This window comes from Carassius auratus, chromosome 1 (assembly GCF_003368295.1).
Source record: "Carassius auratus strain Wakin chromosome 1, ASM336829v1, whole genome shotgun sequence".
NCBI classification, from domain to species: domain Eukaryota; kingdom Metazoa; phylum Chordata; class Actinopteri; order Cypriniformes; family Cyprinidae; genus Carassius; species Carassius auratus.
Window position 1 is genome coordinate 25127480 of NC_039243.1, and position 22381 is coordinate 25149860.

At 34.8% G+C, this 22381-nt stretch overlaps 2 protein-coding genes across 6 annotated transcripts; both read right to left on the minus strand.

Annotated features, from left to right (window-relative positions):
• Window positions 1-1568: 1568 nt before the first annotated feature.
• Window positions 1569-3348, minus strand: LOC113105512 (nicotinamide N-methyltransferase-like). The gene is given in 4 exon segments (XM_026266600.1): window positions 1569-2247; window positions 2766-2905; window positions 2907-2974; window positions 3057-3348. Coding segments are annotated over 4 exon segments (795 nt in total). The 5' UTR covers window positions 3217-3348; the 3' UTR covers window positions 1569-1820.
• A 1996-nt stretch (window positions 3349-5344) lies between these two features.
• On the minus strand, window positions 5345-22381 carry LOC113105519 (glycerol kinase-like). Of its 5 annotated transcripts, none has more exons than XM_026266621.1 (21): window positions 22208-22381; window positions 18887-18960; window positions 18269-18375; window positions 18094-18171; window positions 14456-14535; window positions 13062-13199; window positions 12699-12808; window positions 11967-12033; window positions 11602-11619; window positions 10964-10999; window positions 10695-10762; window positions 9805-9847; window positions 9607-9687; window positions 9323-9401; window positions 9125-9221; window positions 8817-8901; window positions 8458-8578; window positions 8211-8354; window positions 8018-8104; window positions 7206-7292; window positions 5345-6693 (listed from the first exon to the last, which is right to left on the minus strand). In XM_026266621.1, exons 1-21 carry the CDS (start codon window positions 22298-22300, stop codon window positions 6683-6685), a joined length of 1704 nt encoding a protein of 567 aa, XP_026122406.1. In that variant the 5' UTR covers window positions 22301-22381; the 3' UTR covers window positions 5345-6682. The 5 variants fall into 5 exon arrangements, with proteins under 5 accessions (XP_026122406.1, XP_026122397.1, XP_026122414.1 ...); XM_026266612.1 differs by having other exon boundaries at window positions 5345-6696; XM_026266629.1 differs by lacking the exon at window positions 11602-11619 and having other exon boundaries at window positions 5345-6696; window positions 22208-22380.

Below are 22381 nucleotides of genomic sequence, written 5' to 3' on the forward strand. Positions count from 1 at the left end.
GGTGGTTTATTCTTAAACCAATCAGCGAGCTCAAATAGTGGAAGCATAGTTACAGTTTAATATAGATTCTTTTATTTATTTAATTATATATATGTAATGATGTTAATATGTTATGACTTAGACATTTTTACATATATTAACAATATTATTATTTCTTTTAATAGTAATTTACGACCCACCTGCAATACCATTGAAAACCACTGGCCCTAAATTGTAAGAAGTTGCAATTACCATTTTGGATGTTGGCTATGGAAGCCCGTTTCTGCCACTGAATAAAAAAATAAATAAAACAAGGTAATTGTGACTGACTTTATCTAAAAATTCAGACTTTATTTCTTAGAATTCTGAGAAATAAAGTCAGAATTGCGAGATATAAAGTCGCAGTTCTGACTTTTGAGTTTATATCACACAAATCTGATAAAAATTAATGTACCTTGTTTTATTGTTTATTCAGTGGTGGAAACAGTCTTCCATAGTTGGCACAGTGCTTAATCAGAAGAATTTAAAATGGCAAGTCATGCCGAAAAGGTTCCTGATCCCTGCTTTAGACCCTGCAGGCAGCTGTATATGACTGGCACTTGTAAATTTATTTTTTGAGTCACTCCATTCATCTACAGCACACACCTTACCCCACTGTCACTTATATCACAAAAAATTTAACTGTGGATTCAATTCAAGATATAGTGAAATTAAATAGTTCAGAGTGGAATGTTTGAATCTGCACTGAAAAATTGATAAAGGATCTCTTTTACATGCACAAAACTTCAGCAGGTTTCTCTGTTTACTGTATGAACTACCACCTTATATACAGTATCTGCAATATCAAACTATCAGAGTGTAAATATGTTTTATTTAGCATAAATATTGAATGTTCAGTGACTTTTGAATGATTTCACCAGTCTCCTTAAAGGGATAGTTCACTCAAAAATCAAAATGGCATTATTCACTCACCCTCATGTTGTTCTAAACCCATATGAAAAGACAAAATGTGAGATTTTGATCAAGGTCTTGGCCACCGGTTTCAATATTTTTTAAACCGAATAACAACTCGATAAGGAAGAAAGTTTTCCAAAGCCATATTGTATGAGGAACAGACGGATATTGAAGCTTACTTAAAATGTTGACTTCAGTTCATGAGAGATGATGGGGAAAAAAATGGGGAAAAAACTGGGTCTAAAACTAAATTGAATCAAACACCATTGTTAAATCTATAATGTATAATGAGGAAAATCAGACTATTAAGTGTTTTAATCAATGAATGACAGTAGTGTTCGTGTTGAAAGTCTATGAGAATCACAAATTTCTGCTAGAGAGCAAGATCCAATCATTTACAGTTCACTTGTTTCAATCTGGAACACTTACTCTGATACAAAGCAGATGGTCTCATGACATGAAGTCTTACTGTACAGTACTATACTAACTTGGTCTTGGTTTATTTCCTTTGTGGTATATTATTTAAATGGTTCATAGAGAGGAATGTTTGGATGAATTCTCTAATATACCCAAGTGCACAGATGAAACCCTTTTTTTTTGTATGTGTGTAAAGAACATAAATAATGAAATCGATTTCATAGTAATGTTTTTATTTAAAATTTTAATACTTTAATAGTACATTTAAAAAAAAAAAACTATTTTTATTATGCATCTTTTAAAAAGCCTTACATTCTAAAACCCATTCAACGTTTTTAAGATTCATGCATGCCGTATTCATCTAAAATGCCAAAACTTCTACAGTGGATTTATTAACAAGCAGAAAAATCATAGGCTATGAAAATGGATTTATTTTGGTTTTGTTGTTGTATAAATTCCTGTTTGATCTGTCACTCAGAGGGTTTTCTCGCTACAAGATGAAAAACTGCCTCAAAGTCAGACACAGAGTTGCCCTCTCTGTCTTCTGCAGGCAGTAAATTAAACTCGAGGATTGAGAGGCCTAAACCACGGAGCGCTTCCTCAATATTATCCTGACTCAGTCTAAGACAAGAAAAGCGCTTATCATTTACCTTGTAGAAGCTTTCGCCCAGAACACCAATCATTACCAAAAGTCCACCAGGACGCAAAAGTTTGGTCAGTCCATGTAAAGCGTGACAGTATGTTTGAATGTCTTTGCATGCTGCTTCCAGACACAGGGATGTAGTGACACAGTCAGCTGGTTCCAGTGTGTGTGGAGAGAATGGATTCTCCAACCGGACATCACATTTTAAAACTTTCTTGACTCGTTGCTTCAGTGTAGCCTCCAAATCGGACGGGCTACAGTTCAAAGATGAATTAAAAGATAAATATTTAAGAACAAAATACAAAGAAGTGTTTTAAGAACTTGCTGTTTAAAATGTAGGCTCTGTCATATTTATAATTGGTGTTTCTTCAACTTAACAGTTTTAGCAGTGCAATTAGTCTTGGCAAGGCAAAAGAACATGCATTTCAATTCAAAGTTCAAAATGGGATTTCCACCTCCCTTGTGCAATTAAGCAATTAAACATATGTTTTTTTCTAAAGTAAACAATGTCAACATAGTATGATCTATAATGATTATCATAACAAATCTAATAAAACAAGCAGAGAAAGAGGTCTAATTTGTGAGATGTAATTGTAAGGAAACTGTAAACTCATAATTCTGAGGGAAAAAAAGTTACATTTACAAGATGTAAACTCAGAAATCTTTGGGGAAACATGGGATAATAAGCAATTATCCTTTTAAAATGGATTATTATTATTATTGTTAAACACACACGCACCCAATAAACAATATCGAAATAAAATGACCTTACCTTTTGCCCTCCAGTTCACAAACGTGCTGCAATATAGGTTTCCAATCTAAACTGCCTTCTAGATTATTCAGCCATTTTTCAATTTCTCTACGATTGTCATTTGCGAAATCAGAGAGCACGATCTCGTCATAATGGTCGCAAGGCGCTGATGACGGAGTGGATCGAGGGTCCACTGCCCACATCGATCAGCAGCTTGCCTTTATGTTCTCCTTTAAAAACAAACATTTGTGTCAACATTATTTAGTTAAAATAGAACATCTAGCTTTTCTAATGATTGATAGGATTACTTACCCGCTGAGAAAACTCCACTAAGGCATTTCAAAACGAAAGTAAGGAAGTCCTTCTCGTCAGCGTGACCGCGAGGGCAGGAATAAAAATTCTTCACATACGCTCGCGAGTCAAAATGCCCCTCATAGAACTCTCCCTCTGTGCAGGTCGTCAATTCACTCATAACGTCAACAAGTATTGTATGTATATAACTTCAAATAAGCGAGGACTGCTGTAGATAATGTAAGAGCAAACAACACTGTCCTTACTGTAACAACGAAGGCGCAGTGGCGTCCTGACTTGCGCAACATAACAAAGTTCTCGTTAACCCTCTGGCCCTCTTCGGTCATTTTTGACCGAAAAATTTTATATTATGAAATGTAAAAAATCGTAGCTTCATCAGAATGAGATGACACTTGGTGACTTTTGTCATATTAGCAATATGAACACACCAAAAAATAATGGACATGATTTGGATATGTTAAAGAGTCAACGTTTGTGAATTACCTTCTTCGCGGTCAAAAATGACCGACATAGGAAATGAATGGGAAATACGAAAAAATTTGAAAACTCTCATCTTTTGATGGTACAAACTACAAGTCAGCCACTGGTCAGGAAAAAAATGTGCAGCAATCAAGGGGGTGACTCTCCAAAATATCAGGAGTGCAAAATAGACACAATCAATAAATGGAAGAAATAAAAAAAAGGGTCTCTCTCTCTCTCTCTCTCTCTCACACACACACACACACACACACACATATAAATGAACCGGTAAGATTGCAACATTAAACATTTATTGAAGTACATTGAATAAAATATTAATTAATTAGCCTACAAAATCTTTGTAAATACTGATACTTATCTAACCAAAAATCACTAAACCTTGACAAAATCTCAGGTCGACAGTTTAACAGCTGAGCTCAAGCCTCCTTCACTAATTCGAAAATGTCACTTTAGAACCGACTTCAGTGGCTTCATTAAAAACTTGTATCACTGTATTAAAAGCTCTCTGAATTATGTGGAGTCGGGAATTATGAGATAGATTACTGAGCGATTGTGATTACCTGCATTCTTTCTTCAGATTAATCTCATATTCACAATAAAACATTAAATTGAAAAGCCACATCTTTGTCCTACTATCCTTTCATCTGTTGATTTGCTCAGTGCATTTGTTTCAGTCTTTATCGCTGACTCGTAAAACAGTAATATAATGGCGGAAAATGTAATTAAAATCATCATTTCTCAGGGAAAACATGTTAGGTAAAAACTGTATATAACTGTATATAAAACTTTGGATAAAAGCGTCTGCTAAATGCATGAAAAAAAATTCTGCTAAATGCATAAATATTACCTTAAATCTCAGGGGTAGTCCAACTAAATAGATTGGGCGAAAGAGGTTTTGCTGACAAAAAAACGTTTGTGAATCCCAATCCCTGCATTAAATGTAGATAAGAACCATTACGTGAATTTGTGCATTTTAATGTGTTTGAAAGACAAAAGTCTTCCCAAGACAGTGAATGAACATTAATGTGTTCATCAATAGTTGATGCATTGTTAAAATGTTGAGATGAGAAACCTCTTCTTAAAACTGAAATTATGCTGAGTGGCCTCTCAAATTTGTTTAATTACATCCACCTGACTAGTGATTGGTCTTTGTGTTAATAATGTCCAGAAAACTGGAGGACTTACTGAATGTATATTAGGCTGTTTTAGAAAGGAACATTCAAAAGATGAAAAATAGAAATTAGGGAGAATCAATAAATTATGAATGATGTATTGCTGTTGTGTCAATATGTAATCATGAAATCAATAAAAAAGTAACTGTAGTCCGATTAAGAGTATTTTAAAATCTTATTTCAACTACCTAATTTTTGGAATCTAATTACGTAATCCAGATTACATGTAATCAGTTACTACCCAGCTCTGTGCGTGTATAAATATACAAAGTCCACCACTTTGGTCCATCTTATCAGACTGTTTCTTGATAAATCCGGCATGTTGACAGACTAAACATACTTTTCATTTAATTCCCAGAAGCAATTTCAAGACAGTACTAAGTACTAAAAGTGTAGAAATGGAAAATTAAATGATGAAAACGTACTTTGAATCCTGGGGAAAGAACTGAAATGCATAAAGATGTGCTAATGAACATCACATAATCACTCACTAACATCTACAACCCAGATGTAACTTGTGTATGAATTTTGATATCTTCATTTTAAATGCTCAACAATTAAAGGCACATACCACGAAGAAAACAAATCACTGTTTAATACTGGCTCCTTTTTTTATGTTTTTTTTTTTTTTTTTTAACATAATTTTTGCATTTCAAGTATTCATGGACAAATCAAAGACAAAAATAAATTAAGTACCATTCAGAGTACTACATTATGCAAATGCTTCTCATGAAACTGCTTTTTAAAATGCTAATTGTTCTTTGAAAGAAGATTGCTATATTGCAATTGTATCATTAAAAATTTAGCAAATAATAAAAATATAATCTGTTTACATCTGTTCATATATTCTTCACTGTCATGAAACTTCATTAACACAGACATCAAATATGATAGAAAATCAGGTGCCAACTGTTTTCTTTCAAGTTAGTTATTTAAACAGAAAGGGAACTGAAAGGAAACACTTAGATTAAATTAATTTAAGATTTTAACATCATTGCTTCCTTGGGCTGCACAGTAATGTCATTTACATGCACAATTTAAGAGATTAAATTACAGTGACAATTTAATTTAAGTGCGCTACAGTTGATAAGAAATAAGTTGATAAGTTTGTTCAAATATATTTCCAGACATCGTCAGTAATTGTTGAGATGTTGACTCAATACTGCTCAAGTGACATCTTGTTTCATGGTCTCTCTCATAGGAGGCAGAAGCTATGCAGTAGAGCACCTTCTATCAGCAGGAACACAGTGTTTTGGACTAGTTGATTTCTAAACAATATTTTTTACATACAAAATAACCATTTCCAAAAGGCATATGAAATTGTAAAAGAGGAAAAACATCACAACATTATGTACATGAGATTATGTGGAGATCCTTTGCTGTTACACATAACAGCATAATACTTAATAAAGTGCACTAAAACTGTCCTGAATAGGTTTGAGAAGTAATTATATTGTACTAATAGTACGTCTTGCTCTTTCAAACTTCAGACTAAATCTTAACCACCATACACAGACCCATGCCTTTGGATGTCTGTGACTGTTAGTGCCATTCAAAAATAAAATAACATTGGACAATGACTGATTTGCACAGCTGAGAGTTGATTATTATCATTGACAATTCCATTAGAATGTACTGTACATGAAAAATACCAGAAACACAAAGCCACAGCAGCTTCAGTGTGAAAGTATGGAGCTCCTTCTAGAGAACAGTTTGGGGAAACTACTGTACAGTAATGAGGACATGAAAGATCAAGATGTCCTCATACCAGATATGGTCAATAAAACTTTCTGCTACATGGCCTGACAGGTCTTAATTTAAAATTTTCAGGTACCATGTCTGCAGAAAGCAGTAACAATGGTTTCAATGGAATGTCTTTTGTCAAGGCCACTATAGCACATCTTGAGTTCGAAGGGGTAAGCCATGGGCCTTCTAATGACTTCATCTTCCATCTTCTGAAATGCAGGTTCAAGTCTACTTCTGCCCTGCTTTAGTGAGAGGGAAAAAAAGGAAATGTTAAAACCGCAAAAACTACATGTTTGCTCAACCGATGAGCAGAGTGGTTTTCAACATGCACACAAATGTTTAAAAGATAGCGTGACACTGGATGAGAAGAGAAGAAAAGAGGCCGTGAACAAGCGAAAACCAAGACTGAATAGAGGTGACAGCAAAAGCAAGTTTGGGACAGACAGGGAGATTCTTAGAACAGGTACCTTTTGTCCCAACCAATTCACAAAAAAGTATATCCCATCGCACATGAACAGGACCTGTTCCATAATTTCCTCCTTACAGACTCACATGAAAAGCTATTCTACACCATTCATTCACACATACTTCAAGACATCTTCTGGAAGAAAACTAATGTGTGGTGGTTATCCTACGAGTACACTCACGTTCACCACTCTCTCTCAAGCTGATGGACTTTAAGGAGGAGACACATACATAAACATGCATCTATCTCTTTAGATATCTCTCATACACTCGCTCTCACACTGACCTGCAATGTACTTTGCTCCAATTAACATAAACATGCTACCCAGAATGTAAAAGCCCAAGGGAACACTACTGAAGATACTAGTCTCCTCTGTTGGTTGTCCAGAAACACAGGTCCATGTCACACAAGACAGTGGAAAGAAAGAGAGAACAAGTGCGACAATTAAGTAACTACTGATTTTGTCAAACCAACAAAAACGTTATCCTGCTCCTGGACATTTACTTCAGAGTTTAGTTCTACCTGAACCAGACAATCAATAACTTCGCAGAAAAGTTAATCTCCAGAAACAGGACTTTGTAACTCTGTAAAAATCTTGCAAAACAACCATTTCCCCTGACTTTGGACATTCTGGGTCAATACCTCTGGGGTTATTGATTACTGCAAACCTACATCATTCTTTGACTACTTTTGAGGGCCTGGTTGAATATATTTATCTCCCAGGGAACACGTTAGGAGAAAATTGTTAGCCTGAATTCAATATAAGTCACTTTAGATAAATTGTCCGCTTAATGCATAAATGTCAATTTAATTTTATATATATATATATATATATATATATATATATATATATATATATATATATATATAATTAATAGAACAAACAAATTTTAGCAAAAAGATTTTCATTTTCAGATAAAAAAAATTTTTGTAATGTTATTATTTTTTACTAATTTAAATATAAAACAAGAACATATACTTACATATACCAGTAACTATTTCCTGATTTTGTTATTTATTGCATTTGTATAAGGTGTTTCTCTCTGATTAGAGACCCAACTGTCAAATAAACAACAACAACAACAACAAAAACACACCATTTCCATTGCTGACTGGTTCTGTGGTTTCCCAGTTCATAGCCCTCTGAACAGCTTTCTTCCAGCGAGCATATCGAAGTTCACTCTCTGCGCAGGGAAAAAACAAACTGTCAAGTTTCATCTGCAACTAGAAAACTTACATTAGTTTAAATACAAGTTCCATTAGTTATGAATGCACTTTCGATTCCTTTACCCTCTGGGTTGATCTGAGGCTCAAATCTTTCTGACGTGACCTCTGTGAGATCTTCTGGGTTTAGGCTCCACACACTGACTCCTTCAGCTGCTCCTGCTGCCATAGCAGCACCCAGAGCTGTGGTCTCAGGCATGGACGGCTTTACTGTAAATAAATACTTATTATATCTGCCCATCTGCAAACATCCGTAGAATTACATTTATACCAGTACATATAAAGACTTACAAAATGAACATGTGCATCTTACCAACTGGGATACACAGTATGTCGGCCTGCAGCTGCATCAGTAACCGGTTAGACGTCATGCCTCCATCAACCTGGAGCTGGGACAGATGAATACCACTGTCCTGGTTCATTGCATCCAGAATCTGAAACAAATTTGAGCATCCTTTAGCATCCTACATTTCTTTACACATCTATTAAAATAGACAAGAAATAAACATTTGAGTTGAAGTTATGTATTCGTTTGCAGAGACCAAAGATGCCATGTAGGACACAGAAACATTTCCTTTAACAACAGTTAATTTTCAGAATCAATTATTCCAGAGAGCCATGTAATAAGAATGTACAGTATAATCATGCCGATGGCAATTAATGGAGGGATACCTCTCGTGTCTGGAAGCAGACAGCTTCAAGTGCTGCGAAAGCCAAATGACTCCTATTGGTGAACTGTGTTAGACCGCAGATGATTCTGTTGCAAGCAAGAAACAGAGGTTCAACGTTGTACATTTCACAGGTAATAACACAAAAATTGCAACTGGACTTCACATAATAAACTCATTATGAAATTCACAAACAGAAATATTTTTGAAACAGAATATTTTTGCTTCTTATAAAACTTAAGGCTTAAGTGTTTTCTACATCGCTTACATCAATGGAAAATTATCATTCATATGGATGTATCAGTAACTCACCCTCTAGCACTTGGCTCCCAGTATGGCGCATATAATCCAGAGAATGCAGGGACAAAATAACAGCCATATGATGTGCCAACGTCAGCAGCTAGTTGCTCTGGGGTGAGAATTGAAATGTTTCAAATGAAATATTCCAAAACTGGGTTACGCTCTTGTATCAGGGTATAAATATAAGTATAACCTTTTACACAAACACACCAAGTTCTGTAGAGGTTTGGATAATTCCAAGATTATCCTTTAGCCAACGCACAACTGCCCCTGCAATGGCAACAGAACCCTAGAAAAGAAAAACTCCAGTTCAGCAAGGGTGAAGGATTGGCGACATCACTCATTAATTATGAGAAATGAATTGACTTTTCAAGTTTTTGAGATGTGGAATGAAATAGCTGCCACATAAACAAAGCATGTACATTGCTTTGGTAAGAAATACTCTGCCAGGAGCATGATATGTATTAAACAATGTCCACATTCAACAACATTACCTCTAGTGCATAGCAGGCAGGCTTGTCACGCCCTAGTTTATATGCGACTGTTGTCAGGAGTCCATGGTCCGACATCACAGGCTTATATGAAAGATGAAGATAAAGATATGAAAAACAAAAAAACAATATAGATAAAAAAATAAACATTTTATATATATATATAAATATTTTTTTTTAAGCTATATTCATGTCAAATACCTTAGTCCCTACATTCTTAAGCAAGAAACAACCAGTCCCATATCTGTAAATAAAAAAACAAACAAGTTACACATTTTGAGCAGATATACAAATCACAATATCTTCCTTTAGTCTAAGCACACATTCTTACATGTTGACAAACAAGGCTATTCAGAGAAAAGTACACTGGGAAAAATTACCGTGATTTTAAGTTTTTAACAGTAAAAGTCTGTAAACATGCCAAAGTAAAACCCTGTTAATTGGTTAACAGTAAGTTTCCATTCCATATACAGTGAATAACTGTAATTACATTTAATGTAATTTTACAGTAAAATACTATTCAAATTATGTTTTTTAAAAGAGAAAACGTTATTGTATAATTGACAGTGAAAAAAACACAGATGACAGTCCCAGAATTCCCTGCAGACACTTCATATTTGATTTTTATTTTATAACTCTTTTTTAATTAGTTTTTCTTATCCATTGTGTACATTAGGGTTTTACCTTGCATTTATCGTTGTTAAATTTATATTAATTGCATTATTTCAGCATCGTGTGTGTTACCGTGATGATGTTTAGTATTTATGTGAATGACACTGTGCACCTTCTGTATATAAGTATTGCCCTCAGCTTGTGGAAAAGATATTTGTGATGTGCTTTGATACATCATGTGACTTTCTCATTATTTTTGGTGGTTATCAGTGTATTACAATGGTACAAAACAGATATTAGTACTTCAATAAGTTGGTATATTAACATTAAATCAGTTAATTGTGAATTTAGGTCTGAAAAAAACTAAGATGTTGCTACCATATTTTTTACAGTTTATTTTTACTTTTTACAGAGTAGAATCTGCGCAGTGATATTACTGCATATGAACTGAAAAAACAATTAACGAAACAAAATCATACGTATTTTTGGCTTGTCCGTCCTTGAAGCACATCTGTCCCACCAGGGCAGCAGATTGGTCCCCAAGACACTGTAAACAAATGTAAAGTTACTTTAAAGGAAAAGTGTTAATTTGGAGAATCTGAAGATATTATACTTTATATGCATTATGGTCAATTTAACTGTAAATAATTAATGACACAATATATTATATTTTATTTTAAGAGACATTAGCCAAATAAGAACAAGGCAAAAAAAAAAAAAAAAAGTAATCTTTTAATAATAATCTTACCCCTGATATGGGGATACCAGTTAAAGGGCCAGATTTCTGTAAGAAAAATGTAATATTAAAAAAGTAAAACATTAGGGGAATAATTTAATAATATACAAATTAATATAATAATAAACATGCATTATACAGCCCCCTGCTTAGTCAGAACTTAAAAACTTGAGTCAGATTAATAATCATAAAATTGAAAACTTTAGTGAACATGATAATGTTTGGCAAATCATCTGCTGCTCTGTGCTGCAAGCACTTTCTGTTCTAAACATACTCCACAAAAAAAGAAGAATCAGTGACTCTCCAAATATGTTAAAAAGCTGCTTTATTTTCATCACTGCAACTCAAGATGGTGTGGCCTCAACCACAGTGAATAAAAAGGTAACAAAGAAGAGGAACATAGCCATAAAACTAAATGAAAAAAGTTCAAGAACTGAAGGACAGGCAGTGCATCAGGTTTTAAGCCAAAACACAATGGAAAACAATGACAAGATCCCCACCAAGTACATTTCCAATAAGACCTTATCTCAGGAATATATAAAATGCACTTGCAACCAAAATCTGAAATATTGGAAATGCACCAATTTCTGTGATAACATGACACAGCAGTTTGCCAAGACATGACAGTGTGGACAACTAGAGATACTCACCAGTTTAGAGCTGATTTTCTATCAGTCAGCCCGAAGAGATCACAGGACACAAAATATAATCATGATAAAAAAAGACACACTAAAATGACTGCTTCACAGCAAAATTCAACTTTGGATGGAATATGTTATTGGGGCTTGTGGTTTTTTTGTATGTTCAGTTAAAGAATAAACAGTTACTCTTTGACAGGCACTGCTCTGGAGCAAAGATCATTTCTCTCTTGCCCTGCATTCAAAGAAATGCTTATAATGCACCCTGAATAGGACACATTAACACCAATGTGACAATTTACTACAACAGAATCCTACCCGTGATTTATGTAACATAAGAACAGAAAGTAGTTCTCTCTTTTGGGTCAAACACTTACCATTAAACCATAAATCTCTGAAGAACTTCTCACTTTTGGCAGAATTTCCATTGGTATATCAAAATATCTGTTAAAGAATAAGAAAATATTTGTTGTAAATATATATTTAAAAACATTAAAGACTGGAATACACTACACAACATTGGCCAAAATTATTGCATATTTGCTGTTTGGCTTCCAGTTTCTAGATTCTAAGCAGTCAGAGTTGACATTTTATAGACTCTTCCATAGAGTCAGAGGATGCATAACAAATTCATGTTTTTTGATATTTTGGGCAGATTTTACAACAATATAATTTTCATTTTGGTTTCAGGGGTTTCCTAGCAATGAAGTGCATGTTTCTGCTGGAGTTTGTTGTGTTTGGAATGATTTAAAATATTGGTAGTGTGTGATAGTCATTCATTTAGGGTATGATGATCAGTTTTTCTCTTGCAACCATTTACAAATTAGAAAGTGTTTAATGTGTAGAGTAGATTTTAAAAGTGTATTCCAGTCATAAAAATGGATACTCCATATCCAAATTGGAAATAGCCTGATAATTTCATCCAAATGTATGACTTACATTCTTCAGATGTAACAAAGCAAATATAATGGTAGTCCAAATAAGCCCAGTTTATGAAACAAAGTCTTTAATTTTTTGGGTGGAGTATCCATTTTGAGTTTTGCGTATGTAAATAAGCATTGGTCCAGAAAGATTCATATAAAACTGTTTGTATGAAAATTTGTACATACTTGCAGAGCTCTGGATCCCAGTCCATTGTATGAATATTGAAGAGCATTGTTCGGCTGGCATTGGTTACATCTGTGCAATGAACACCTCCCTTCTTCCCCCCAGTCAGGCACTGGAAGTTAGGTTTTATCACGGATTATTTAAACTAGTCAAAATATTGACATGATGATCACTTCATACTGATTAGAGCAGTGGTTCCCTGGTTAAGAACCACTGGATTAGAAGATTTGAAATCAATCCATGACCAAGTGCTTGAGTTTATTTTGGAGTATATTGCCTACAAGCCATGCACAGATTTCTTCTTTTACCATGTACACAAACACTATATAAATGCATAAGAGAAACCTCAATGCCACTGTTCTTACCCAGATAAGCCAAGAGTCCACTGTTCCAAACATGGCCCTGTGAGAGAGCACAGCTTCATGGACCTTTTCCACATTATCCATCAGCCAGCGTAACTTCACTGCACTGAAGTATGTGCTGATGGGTAGGCCAGTCTTGTGCTGTATGAAGCAAGAGAAGTAACAAATATTATTCCGTTTTGCCAACCTTGTGTAAAGTGTCTTGATAAGTGTAATTTTTCTGATGTTTTGATATATTACTGTTTGAAATAAGAAATCAGGGGGAGGGCTAACATGGCCAGACTTAAGCCAAAACTTCCTATTTGTTTTCATGGGGACTTTCAAGGGGTCATATGATGCGATTTCAAGTTTTCCTTTCTCTTTGAAGTGTTACAAGCTGATTGTGCATAGATAAGATCTCTGAAGACTAAAGTCTCAAAACCAAAGAGATATTCGTTATCAAAGTTAAGACTCTGTCTCGCCACGCACGCCACGCCCCCCGAAAATGCACATTTAAACACGCCCCCACATGTCTACGTCACTGTGTGGAAATATTTGCGTAATGCCGTCCAAATGTTCATGCAAAGAAAGAAGGTGTAGTTTCAGTAACCGGAGTTAGTGTTGAAGCAGCCATATCAGGGAGATGCTGTGTGTATCTAGGCAAAAGCAAAAGCACTTTATTTGGCCTTCTGAAAGTAGATGCATTTAGGAATCATTAAGATTACTTACAAGTTACAACAGAACAGCAACGCATTTTATGGACAAACGTGAACATAGAAGAGGAGGTAATTCTGACTTTGGTACGACAATCTGGCGTTTCTGAATCAGTTATTTTAAGTATGTTTCGTTATTAGTTTAAGTATTTACTATTGACTGTTCAAATGCAGAGTTGTGTGTGAGAGAGAGAGACTGGGTCACACAGTGGAGTCAGCTGTCTTAACCGTCTGTAGCTTGTGTTCTGCAAACACATACAAGCTTCATCACTGTGTCTGTCACACCACTCTGTTCCCCTTTCGGGCTTGAACAGAAGCTTAAAAATGAAGCTCGCGATTATGGAAATGGGTGTTACATTTCCGACGAACACTTGCTGTGTTCAGCCAAACACAATGCACTGGGTCAGTTGGCCAATCAGAGCAGACTGCGCTTGTCGGAAAGGAGTGAATTGGTAGAAAATAAGAGAGGTGGGGCATAGAGGACCTACAATAATGTACAGTACATGAAAAATAATGTGTTTTTTTTTTACATTAAAGCATGCCAACATATTTGGTTACACCTAATACACAAAATAATGATATTTTATATCATATGATCCTTTTAAAAAAGACTTACTGTCAGACATATTGAAAAAAAAAAAATAACATAATAATGGACTTTGTATATAACTGCTCAGGTTTACAAGGAGACACCATCACTCTCACCTTGAGGTGGTTTTTGTTTCTGCCTGGAGTTTTGTTGATCAGCCTTTCTACTGTTGACTGGGTCCGCAGATCAAGCCAAACTTAAACACGTCCAAACAAATAAGGAATTATTTGGTTATTTGATTCTGGAATGTAAAGCAGTAGATATGACTACTAATCAACAGGGGTGGACTTGGAGTAAAAAGTTTCCCTAGATCTTCTGGCATAGAGCAGCCCACCACACCTGATCCCCAATACACCACATCATAACACACTGGCTCATTATGAGCAGAGCATTTGTTTGAAATAAAGGTTGTTTTTTTTTTTGCTTATTAACATGAATGATTGACATTTCTTTAAATTAATAATTTGCCTGTTCTTTCCTGGTGTCATGGCAAATAGAAGAACTTGTACACAGCTTTTTTTATACAGGGTTGCTAAAGTCAATTTACACCATAAAATCCACCCATAAAACAAAATGCACTTTTATGGCCTCAGAATTTTTAGATTATATGGTGAATATAGTGCAGAAGTCATGTGGACTGTCTTTTTGGTGTCTTTCTCCTGGTTATATTTGTTATTTTTGGAGCTTGACAGTCTCTGCTCCTATCTCTCATCTCCTGTGGAACAGTTACAACTGCACAATATATTGAAATTATCAAAATATCGCAAATGTAGATATCACGATATTCATATTGCAAAGACATGCCATGCCTAAATTATTTTAATAATAGGCTACTTAAAAAGATTGCAAAAAGTCAAAATTGTCGGTCAATGCATATAGCAGAGAATACACTTGGCATGTGATGTGCCTTGCTTGACGTTAAAAAGAGTTATTAAGTGCAATAAGTGCCAGAAAACAACTCCTTGCTGTCTTGTGCTCCGATGTCGGACGCACCTGAAAACGTGATTCCTTTAGTTCCCTTTTAAGCATTCCCTCTACATTGCGAAGCATTCGCAATATGAACTCCTCTCCTTCACCAAAATCCTGAAACCTTATAGGATAATGTCAGTTCAATAAACTGGCCAATTGTCGCTAATCTATGCAGTCGCATGCAAATACTAGCAAGCAGTATAAATGCGGCGAGAGCGATAATTGCCTCTGAATATTCTCCTTCACATTGTCTGCCATTCTGCTGCCACTTCTGAAGATGCAACATAAGAAATGATCGTCTCTTCAGCATCTGATGGCTATGTTCTGGAGGATCTGCGCAGGCTCCAACAGTCCGTTGGACACCCACGAGCATGGCATCGCCCGCCTGGGCCTGGCCCATGCCGAGGCTGGACATGACTCTATCGACTCTTCATGGGCCTGGTCTAAAGGGACATATATTTGGGATATATGCCATGCAGCTGGCTGATCTTCACAGAATACTTTCGCCAGGTTTTACAAGTTGGATGTGCCATCCATGGCATCTCAAGTGGTTTTGTTGAGTCACTAATCTCACTATTCTTTTTAATTGCAATGCATTCAATTGTTTGTTACTGTGTATAACTGTTGACACTGTTTATTCTGGCCAGATATGTTAATTTTGTATTCCTTGATTTCACTGCTCTAGCTCTGCCTACCAGCTGCAGGCTTCATTAATGGCATCACTATTGGTTTGGAATTGTATGTTGTTCTACTCCATGCTTGGTGTGATCTTTGCCGAGCTCACAGAAGAATAGTGTTCCCACTGTGAATGCTTATCAATGTAGAGTGAACTCTCGAAGAGGAATGTATTCGGTTTCTGTCGTAACCTTGGTTCCCTGAGAGTGGGAACGAGACATTGCGAAGATCACCATGCACACTGCTCGATCTGTTTTTTTTAAGTATTCAGTCTCAGATTCTAAGGGAATTGACGCTCTCTACGCATTAAATACTTTCCGCAGACTTCTCAGTATTTACAACTGGCCAGTTATTTTTAACTGGTGCTATCCTATAAGATTTCTGAGATGTGGAGGAGTTCCCACAGAGGTTACGACAGTAACTGGAGACATTTTCTTTCGTGCATTATTACACTAGAATAGTCAAATACACAAGTTTTATGTCAAAATACCCGTCTTGACGAGTATGAATGTTTGCAGAGTCTGATATGTCTTAAGTAGGGCTGCACAATTAATCAAAATCAAATTGAAATCATGATTAAATCATATGGTTTAGTGTGATTATGAAATCGGGAAGGCTGTTTTGCACAGCTTTACAGTGCAGCATGGCCCTGCAATCAGCAGTAAATGCTGCTCCATCTGAAAGCACCACAAGTTTGAGTTGCTAAATTAATTTACTTATCCACTGAAAAAGTAAAGTAAGGGATTACTGCTCGTTTTTAGGTAATTAAATTATAGTTACTTACAAAGTACTTGCGTTACATACAGTAAATCATTTCAACACTTCTAAAATCAACATTGAACTTGAAATCTGTCTAAACTGTCTAAAGATAAAATTGCAATAATAATAAATTAGAGCTAACGTTATATAGAAATTAACTGACATTATCACTAACTTCAGAGGCGTCATGTCCATTCAAAGTGAGTAGCGTGCCCCCTCAGAAATGCAGCTTACAAACAACAAAAATAGCCAAATATTATTTTTTAGCTTTGATACAATCACACCAGTGTGATTAGATCGTTCAGTGCGGCAAAGCAATCAGCTGCTAAATTCAAATCTGTGCTCGCGCTTTGGCTGGCGCTGAGCCAGAGACAGGCGCATTTGTACAGCGCTGCTGTCTTATTGCAAATCACACATGATCATGTGAAAAGGCTAAACTATTCTATGTTTGACTCAAATTGAAAGTTTATAGGGATTTTAAGATGTAGCCTAATTAGCGATTTGAATAATTAAGTTACTTATTGAGTAAATTAGTTACTCTTCAGACAGAGTAATTAGTCATTTAAATACAATATTAATGATGTAATAAGTCATAATAATTCATTAATTTTCAAAAGTAAATTACCCAACACTGTTTATAATGTGCATTTGAAAAAGCAACATATGCCAAACATGAGAAGCATTTATGAACCTTTTTTCCAACAAAATACAACAACAAACTAAACTAATTTTTAATTTTGGACCACTTATGTGGACCCCTGGTAATACCACAACTTCCATAAAGCCACAACTTCAGATCACCTTTTCTCCTGAGAAAAAGCAGTGCAATGGCATTATTTCCATCTCCTGAATGTAAACGTTTCCATATTCCTAGCTTTCCTGATTAACTGGTGACTTCATGTGCCTGTGTGAGTCATGTAAATTATATATATATAAAAAAAAAACTAGGAATTATTGTGTTGTTGGATTTCAAATCAGTATGGGTTGAGGCATCAAAAGTAAATAAGTAACAAGCTGTCTTATGCATGGCAACTATAATATTGTTACTGAAATATTACTACTAATTACTGCATAAAGTCTTATTATTACTGTAACTAATTACTGCCTAACACTGATCAGAACATGTTTTTCCTGTTTAACACTCTAATGCTGTTTTGACACACTCTATGTAAATAAAGGTGACTTGACTTGACTACCTAGGCCAATGAATGATCATCGGTCGTTCTTTTTACATCTGTGTAGCAACGGGACGTCTAGCCACATTGTCCAGTGGCCCACCCAGAAAACTCTCATTACTCCAGACTGCCAGTCAACCCCTGGTCATATATGATAGGATTGTAATGTTATTTACCTATAGCATTATAAAGTGGTTCTCCCGTATCCTTGTCCCAAACAATAGTGGTTTCCCGCTGATTGGTCACACCAACAGCTGCAGACAGATTAAAACATGTGAAGAAATAATAATAAACAATCATGAGCTTGTAATAACAGTTGAATGGAGAAATAACAAGCTGTCTTCTTAATACCTTTTATGTTCGAGATGTCAATATTGAGCTGGGTCAGTTTCTCACAGGTTCTGTCCATGCACTCATACACAGACTGAAGAATCTCTTTTGGATCCTCCTCCACCCAACTGAGGGAAGACAATAAATCATTTTTTAATGGGTTGTTACAGTTAACTAATACCAGTTTTTATTTATTTAAAATAAAATAAAGTTTAACTGAAATAAAATTAAAAACAATAAAAACTGCATATTTTAAAAAATAAGAAATGTGGGGAAAACACAACAAGACAACTACAACTCTAATTAAAATTAGAATTAAAACAGAACATTTAACAAATCCAAAATATTAATAAAAACTACAATAATATCTCAATGATTCTAAAATAACCCTGGTTCTCACTCCAACCTGCCACATGAAATCTGCATGATTCTTAAATATAGCACATTGTGCATAACTGAACACAGCTGACATCTTTGCAATCAGTTTGAATGGAAGAAATCCTATTCAGCTCATCCAGAATGACAGTATGAACCAATAGTGAACTTGTGATTTGAATCACAAGTTATACTCTCGCTGTATTGCTTAATGCACTGCCCCATTGAACCAGCGTGAGTCAATACAAAGGACACAATACTCACCCCTCTTTGGGAAAGCTCTGTTTAATCTCAACCTGATGGTGACTGAGAAGCTCTGCTGTTTTTGCATTGAAAACCTACAAATAAAAGAACAGAGAACTTTTAAGTTATCAAAAACCTTTAAGTTTTTTGATGAAATAAGAGTCAATTATCAGTTTTTCCCTCCAATCTGCCCCTGTTCAACATACAGTATTAGAAAGACAGAAATCAGATATAAAAACTCAGTGTTTCAGAAAGAGAAACAAGAGTTGTGTTTCTCTGAGAAGTACCTGAGGGGTATTCCAGAAAGCAGGTTATGTGACATACAGTACGCAGGTATGTTTGGGAGTAAGTAAGTGGATAACCCCACCCCACAGAGCAACAGTATCTGTGAAGGCGTGACATATTGATGAGACTCCAGTGGGTATACTATGCCTTATTGTGCATAATATTATGCAATTACAATATATACACATATATATATATATATATATATATATATATATATATATATATATATATATATATATATATATATATATATATATATATATATATATATATATACACACACACATCATTTAGTTGTGTGATTTGTTAATTATAAAGCACTATTAAGTATTACATAAGGTAATATTATATTCTAATATGTTATTATATTTATTTTATTGTTATAATAAATAATATAATTATAATGTTAAACATTATAACAAGGTAATGTTTATTTTATTCTAATATATTTATCATATTTTATTGTCCTCACATCATGGTTCACAGTTTTCTATTGTATTCTACTGTATTTCTATAATAAAAATAAATATGATATTTATTAGTATTTAATTAGCACGAAACAAACAATATCATATTTATTCTCAGTGATTAAAAGATTAAACTGAAAAAAAGACAAATTATTGCACAACCATCAATTCGATTCATTGCTCTGTAGAGAATGTCTTCTGTGCTAACTGAAAATGCTCTGAGTTGACTGAACCAGTAAAGCTCAAGAAAGACAGGTTTGGGTTAATCAACAGAGAGTTCAGGGTATATGTGACGGTAAGTTAACCTTGCTTTCTGGAAAACTCTGCATTTCAGCAGTATTGTAGTGAAATGTCGGTGATGTTGAAATCTGGAATTTCCAACAATGAATTACAAAGGCATTAATCACACTGTTTGACCTTATTCTGATGTCTTCTTTTGAGTAACAATTCTAGCCACATCATTTTAACAATATGAAGAATGTTTGTCAGGGCCTGGAATTACAAGCACACCCTCTTTAACACAAACACACATTCTTTTATACATTTTTGTCTTCCTGATGGACGCACAAACAGAGGATATTAAATTGGGTTGTCCACTATAAGTGCCACAACCTTGTCAGATCTAACACATAGTGTCCACATTAGCCAATAGTGACATTTCTAACAGAGCACCACAAGCAGGGTTTCTGCAGGTTTTATGAAGGTAAACTTAAGACCTTCGTAAGAACATTTAAATAACACAATGAGTTCCAACAGATCTCCACTACATTGATAATAATTTTACACAAAAAAAAATATAATAATAATAATCATAATAATAATAAAGCTTAAGGCTTGAATAGCTCTGCTGCCAAATACTAGAATATGAATTATAGAATTAAATAGAATTATTTCGATATCAATATGTATCCCGATATATATATTTTTTCTAATAACGATGATATGATTTTTAAACACCTTTCCAGTATTTTGATACATTACCCGTGTTTCTCAGACAGAACATTGATTTATTTGTGACGTGTGTTAGCTGAATAAACATGAGCACTGCACGTTTCAAAATCATATAAATGGATGTTTATATGATGTATCTCTGAAGGGATTAGACTGTCTTCTGAAAAGTTTCGATGGCATTTTCATTTTATCTGACAAAGAAGCTTTTATGAGAAGAACTGCTATGATTACAGCCGTTACTGGAGAAACGGCTGGTTCTGCTGCTCTCACAGCGCCTCCTGCTGGCAGACAATCAGTTCACATTTTTGTTGTTGCTCTTTTTTCAGAGCACTTTTCATACACTTTATACTGGCTAAAGCACATGCATTTCAATCTATAAGAATAATCAGCCTACACCTACCAGTCAAAGTTTTTAAACAGTAAGATGTATTACATTTTTATTATTATTATTATTATTCTCTTCTGCTCATCAAGCCTGCATTTATTTTATCCAAAGTACAGCAAAAACAGTAACATTTTGAAATATTATTACTATTTAAAATGTAATTCCTGTGATCAAAGCTGAATATTCAGCATAATTACTCCAGGCTTCAGTGTCACATGATCTTCAGAAGTAATTCTAATATGCTGATTTGCTGATTATCAATATTTAAGACAGTTGAGTACATTTTCTTGCAGGATTCTTTGATGAATAGAAAGATCCAAAGATCAGCATTTATCTGAAATAAAAAGCTTTTGCAACATTATACACTATTCCATTCAAAAGCTTGGAGTCACTATGATTTATTTCTTTATTTCTTTTATTATTATTTTTTTTTAAATATATTATAGAAATTAATACTGTTATTTAGTGAGGATGCTTTAAAAAAAGCGATGATAAAGCACTTATAATGTTACAAAAGATTTATATTTCAGATAAATGCGGTTCTTCTGAACTCTCTATCCATCAAAGAAAACTGAAAAAATCTACTCTGGTGTTTTCAACAGTTTTTACAGCAGCAAAATCAGAATTTTAGAATGATTTCTGAAGAATCATATGACTGAAGATGTTATGCTAAAAATATAGCTTTGAAATCACAGGAATAAATATTAAAATGTACAATATTTTCAAATAAAAAGTTATTTTAAATAGTACTAATATTTCAAAATGTTACTGTTTTTGCTGTGTTTTGGATCAAATAAATGCAGGCTTGGTGAACAGATGATACTTTTTACATTAAAAATCTCACTGTTAATAAACTTTTGCCTGGTAGTGTATGTTAGCCTATAGTTTGAAGTTAAAGATATTAATATTAATTAGGTGAGTCAGACTATTATTTGACAGTGATTTCACATTTCTCGTATGTATGAAGGCTAAATACAAATAGATAGAAATAGAAAGAATGAATCGGTTAACGTTCAATTAGCCTCGTGCGAATGAGCAGATTCAGAAACTGAATATGATATATATCCATGTGGGTAGCAACCGGCATGACTGAACCGGCTCCGGTATATTTAACAGTTACCCGGACATGTTGGCAAGGGCACGGAGGACTCTCCAATCTCAGTCTGTCTGTATGCGAGCCACTTAAAGCTCCACCACAACCATACAGTCTATAACCAAAACACGAAGACATGTCCTCAAGATGCGACTTACCAGAAAACGTGTAGAACTCGTGCCTTGGTCGATAGCAGCTACAAGGGGACCCAGCATGATCCTGTTCGACGATGCAGCCATTGTGCCGTTCATTTAATCAGTGAGTGACCACAGCAGCCAGAAATATAAGACTGGACACTGGCTGCTCTGCGCTCCGCCCTTTACTCCAGCCTA

Bases quoted from the DNA above. Each gene is read 5' to 3' on its own strand.
- LOC113105519 (XM_026266612.1), bottom strand. From the start codon at position 22,300: ATGAACGGCACAATGGCTGCATCGTCGAACAGGATCATGCTGGGTCCC. The intron at 14,536-18,093 runs GTAAATAACATT...GACGTGTTTAAG, and splicing joins ACCACTTTATAATGCTATAG to TTTGGCTTGATCTGCGGACC. The intron at 8,579-8,816 runs GTATCCCTCCAT...AATTTGTTTCAG, and splicing joins TCTGCTTCCAGACACGAGAG to ATTCTGGATGCAATGAACCA.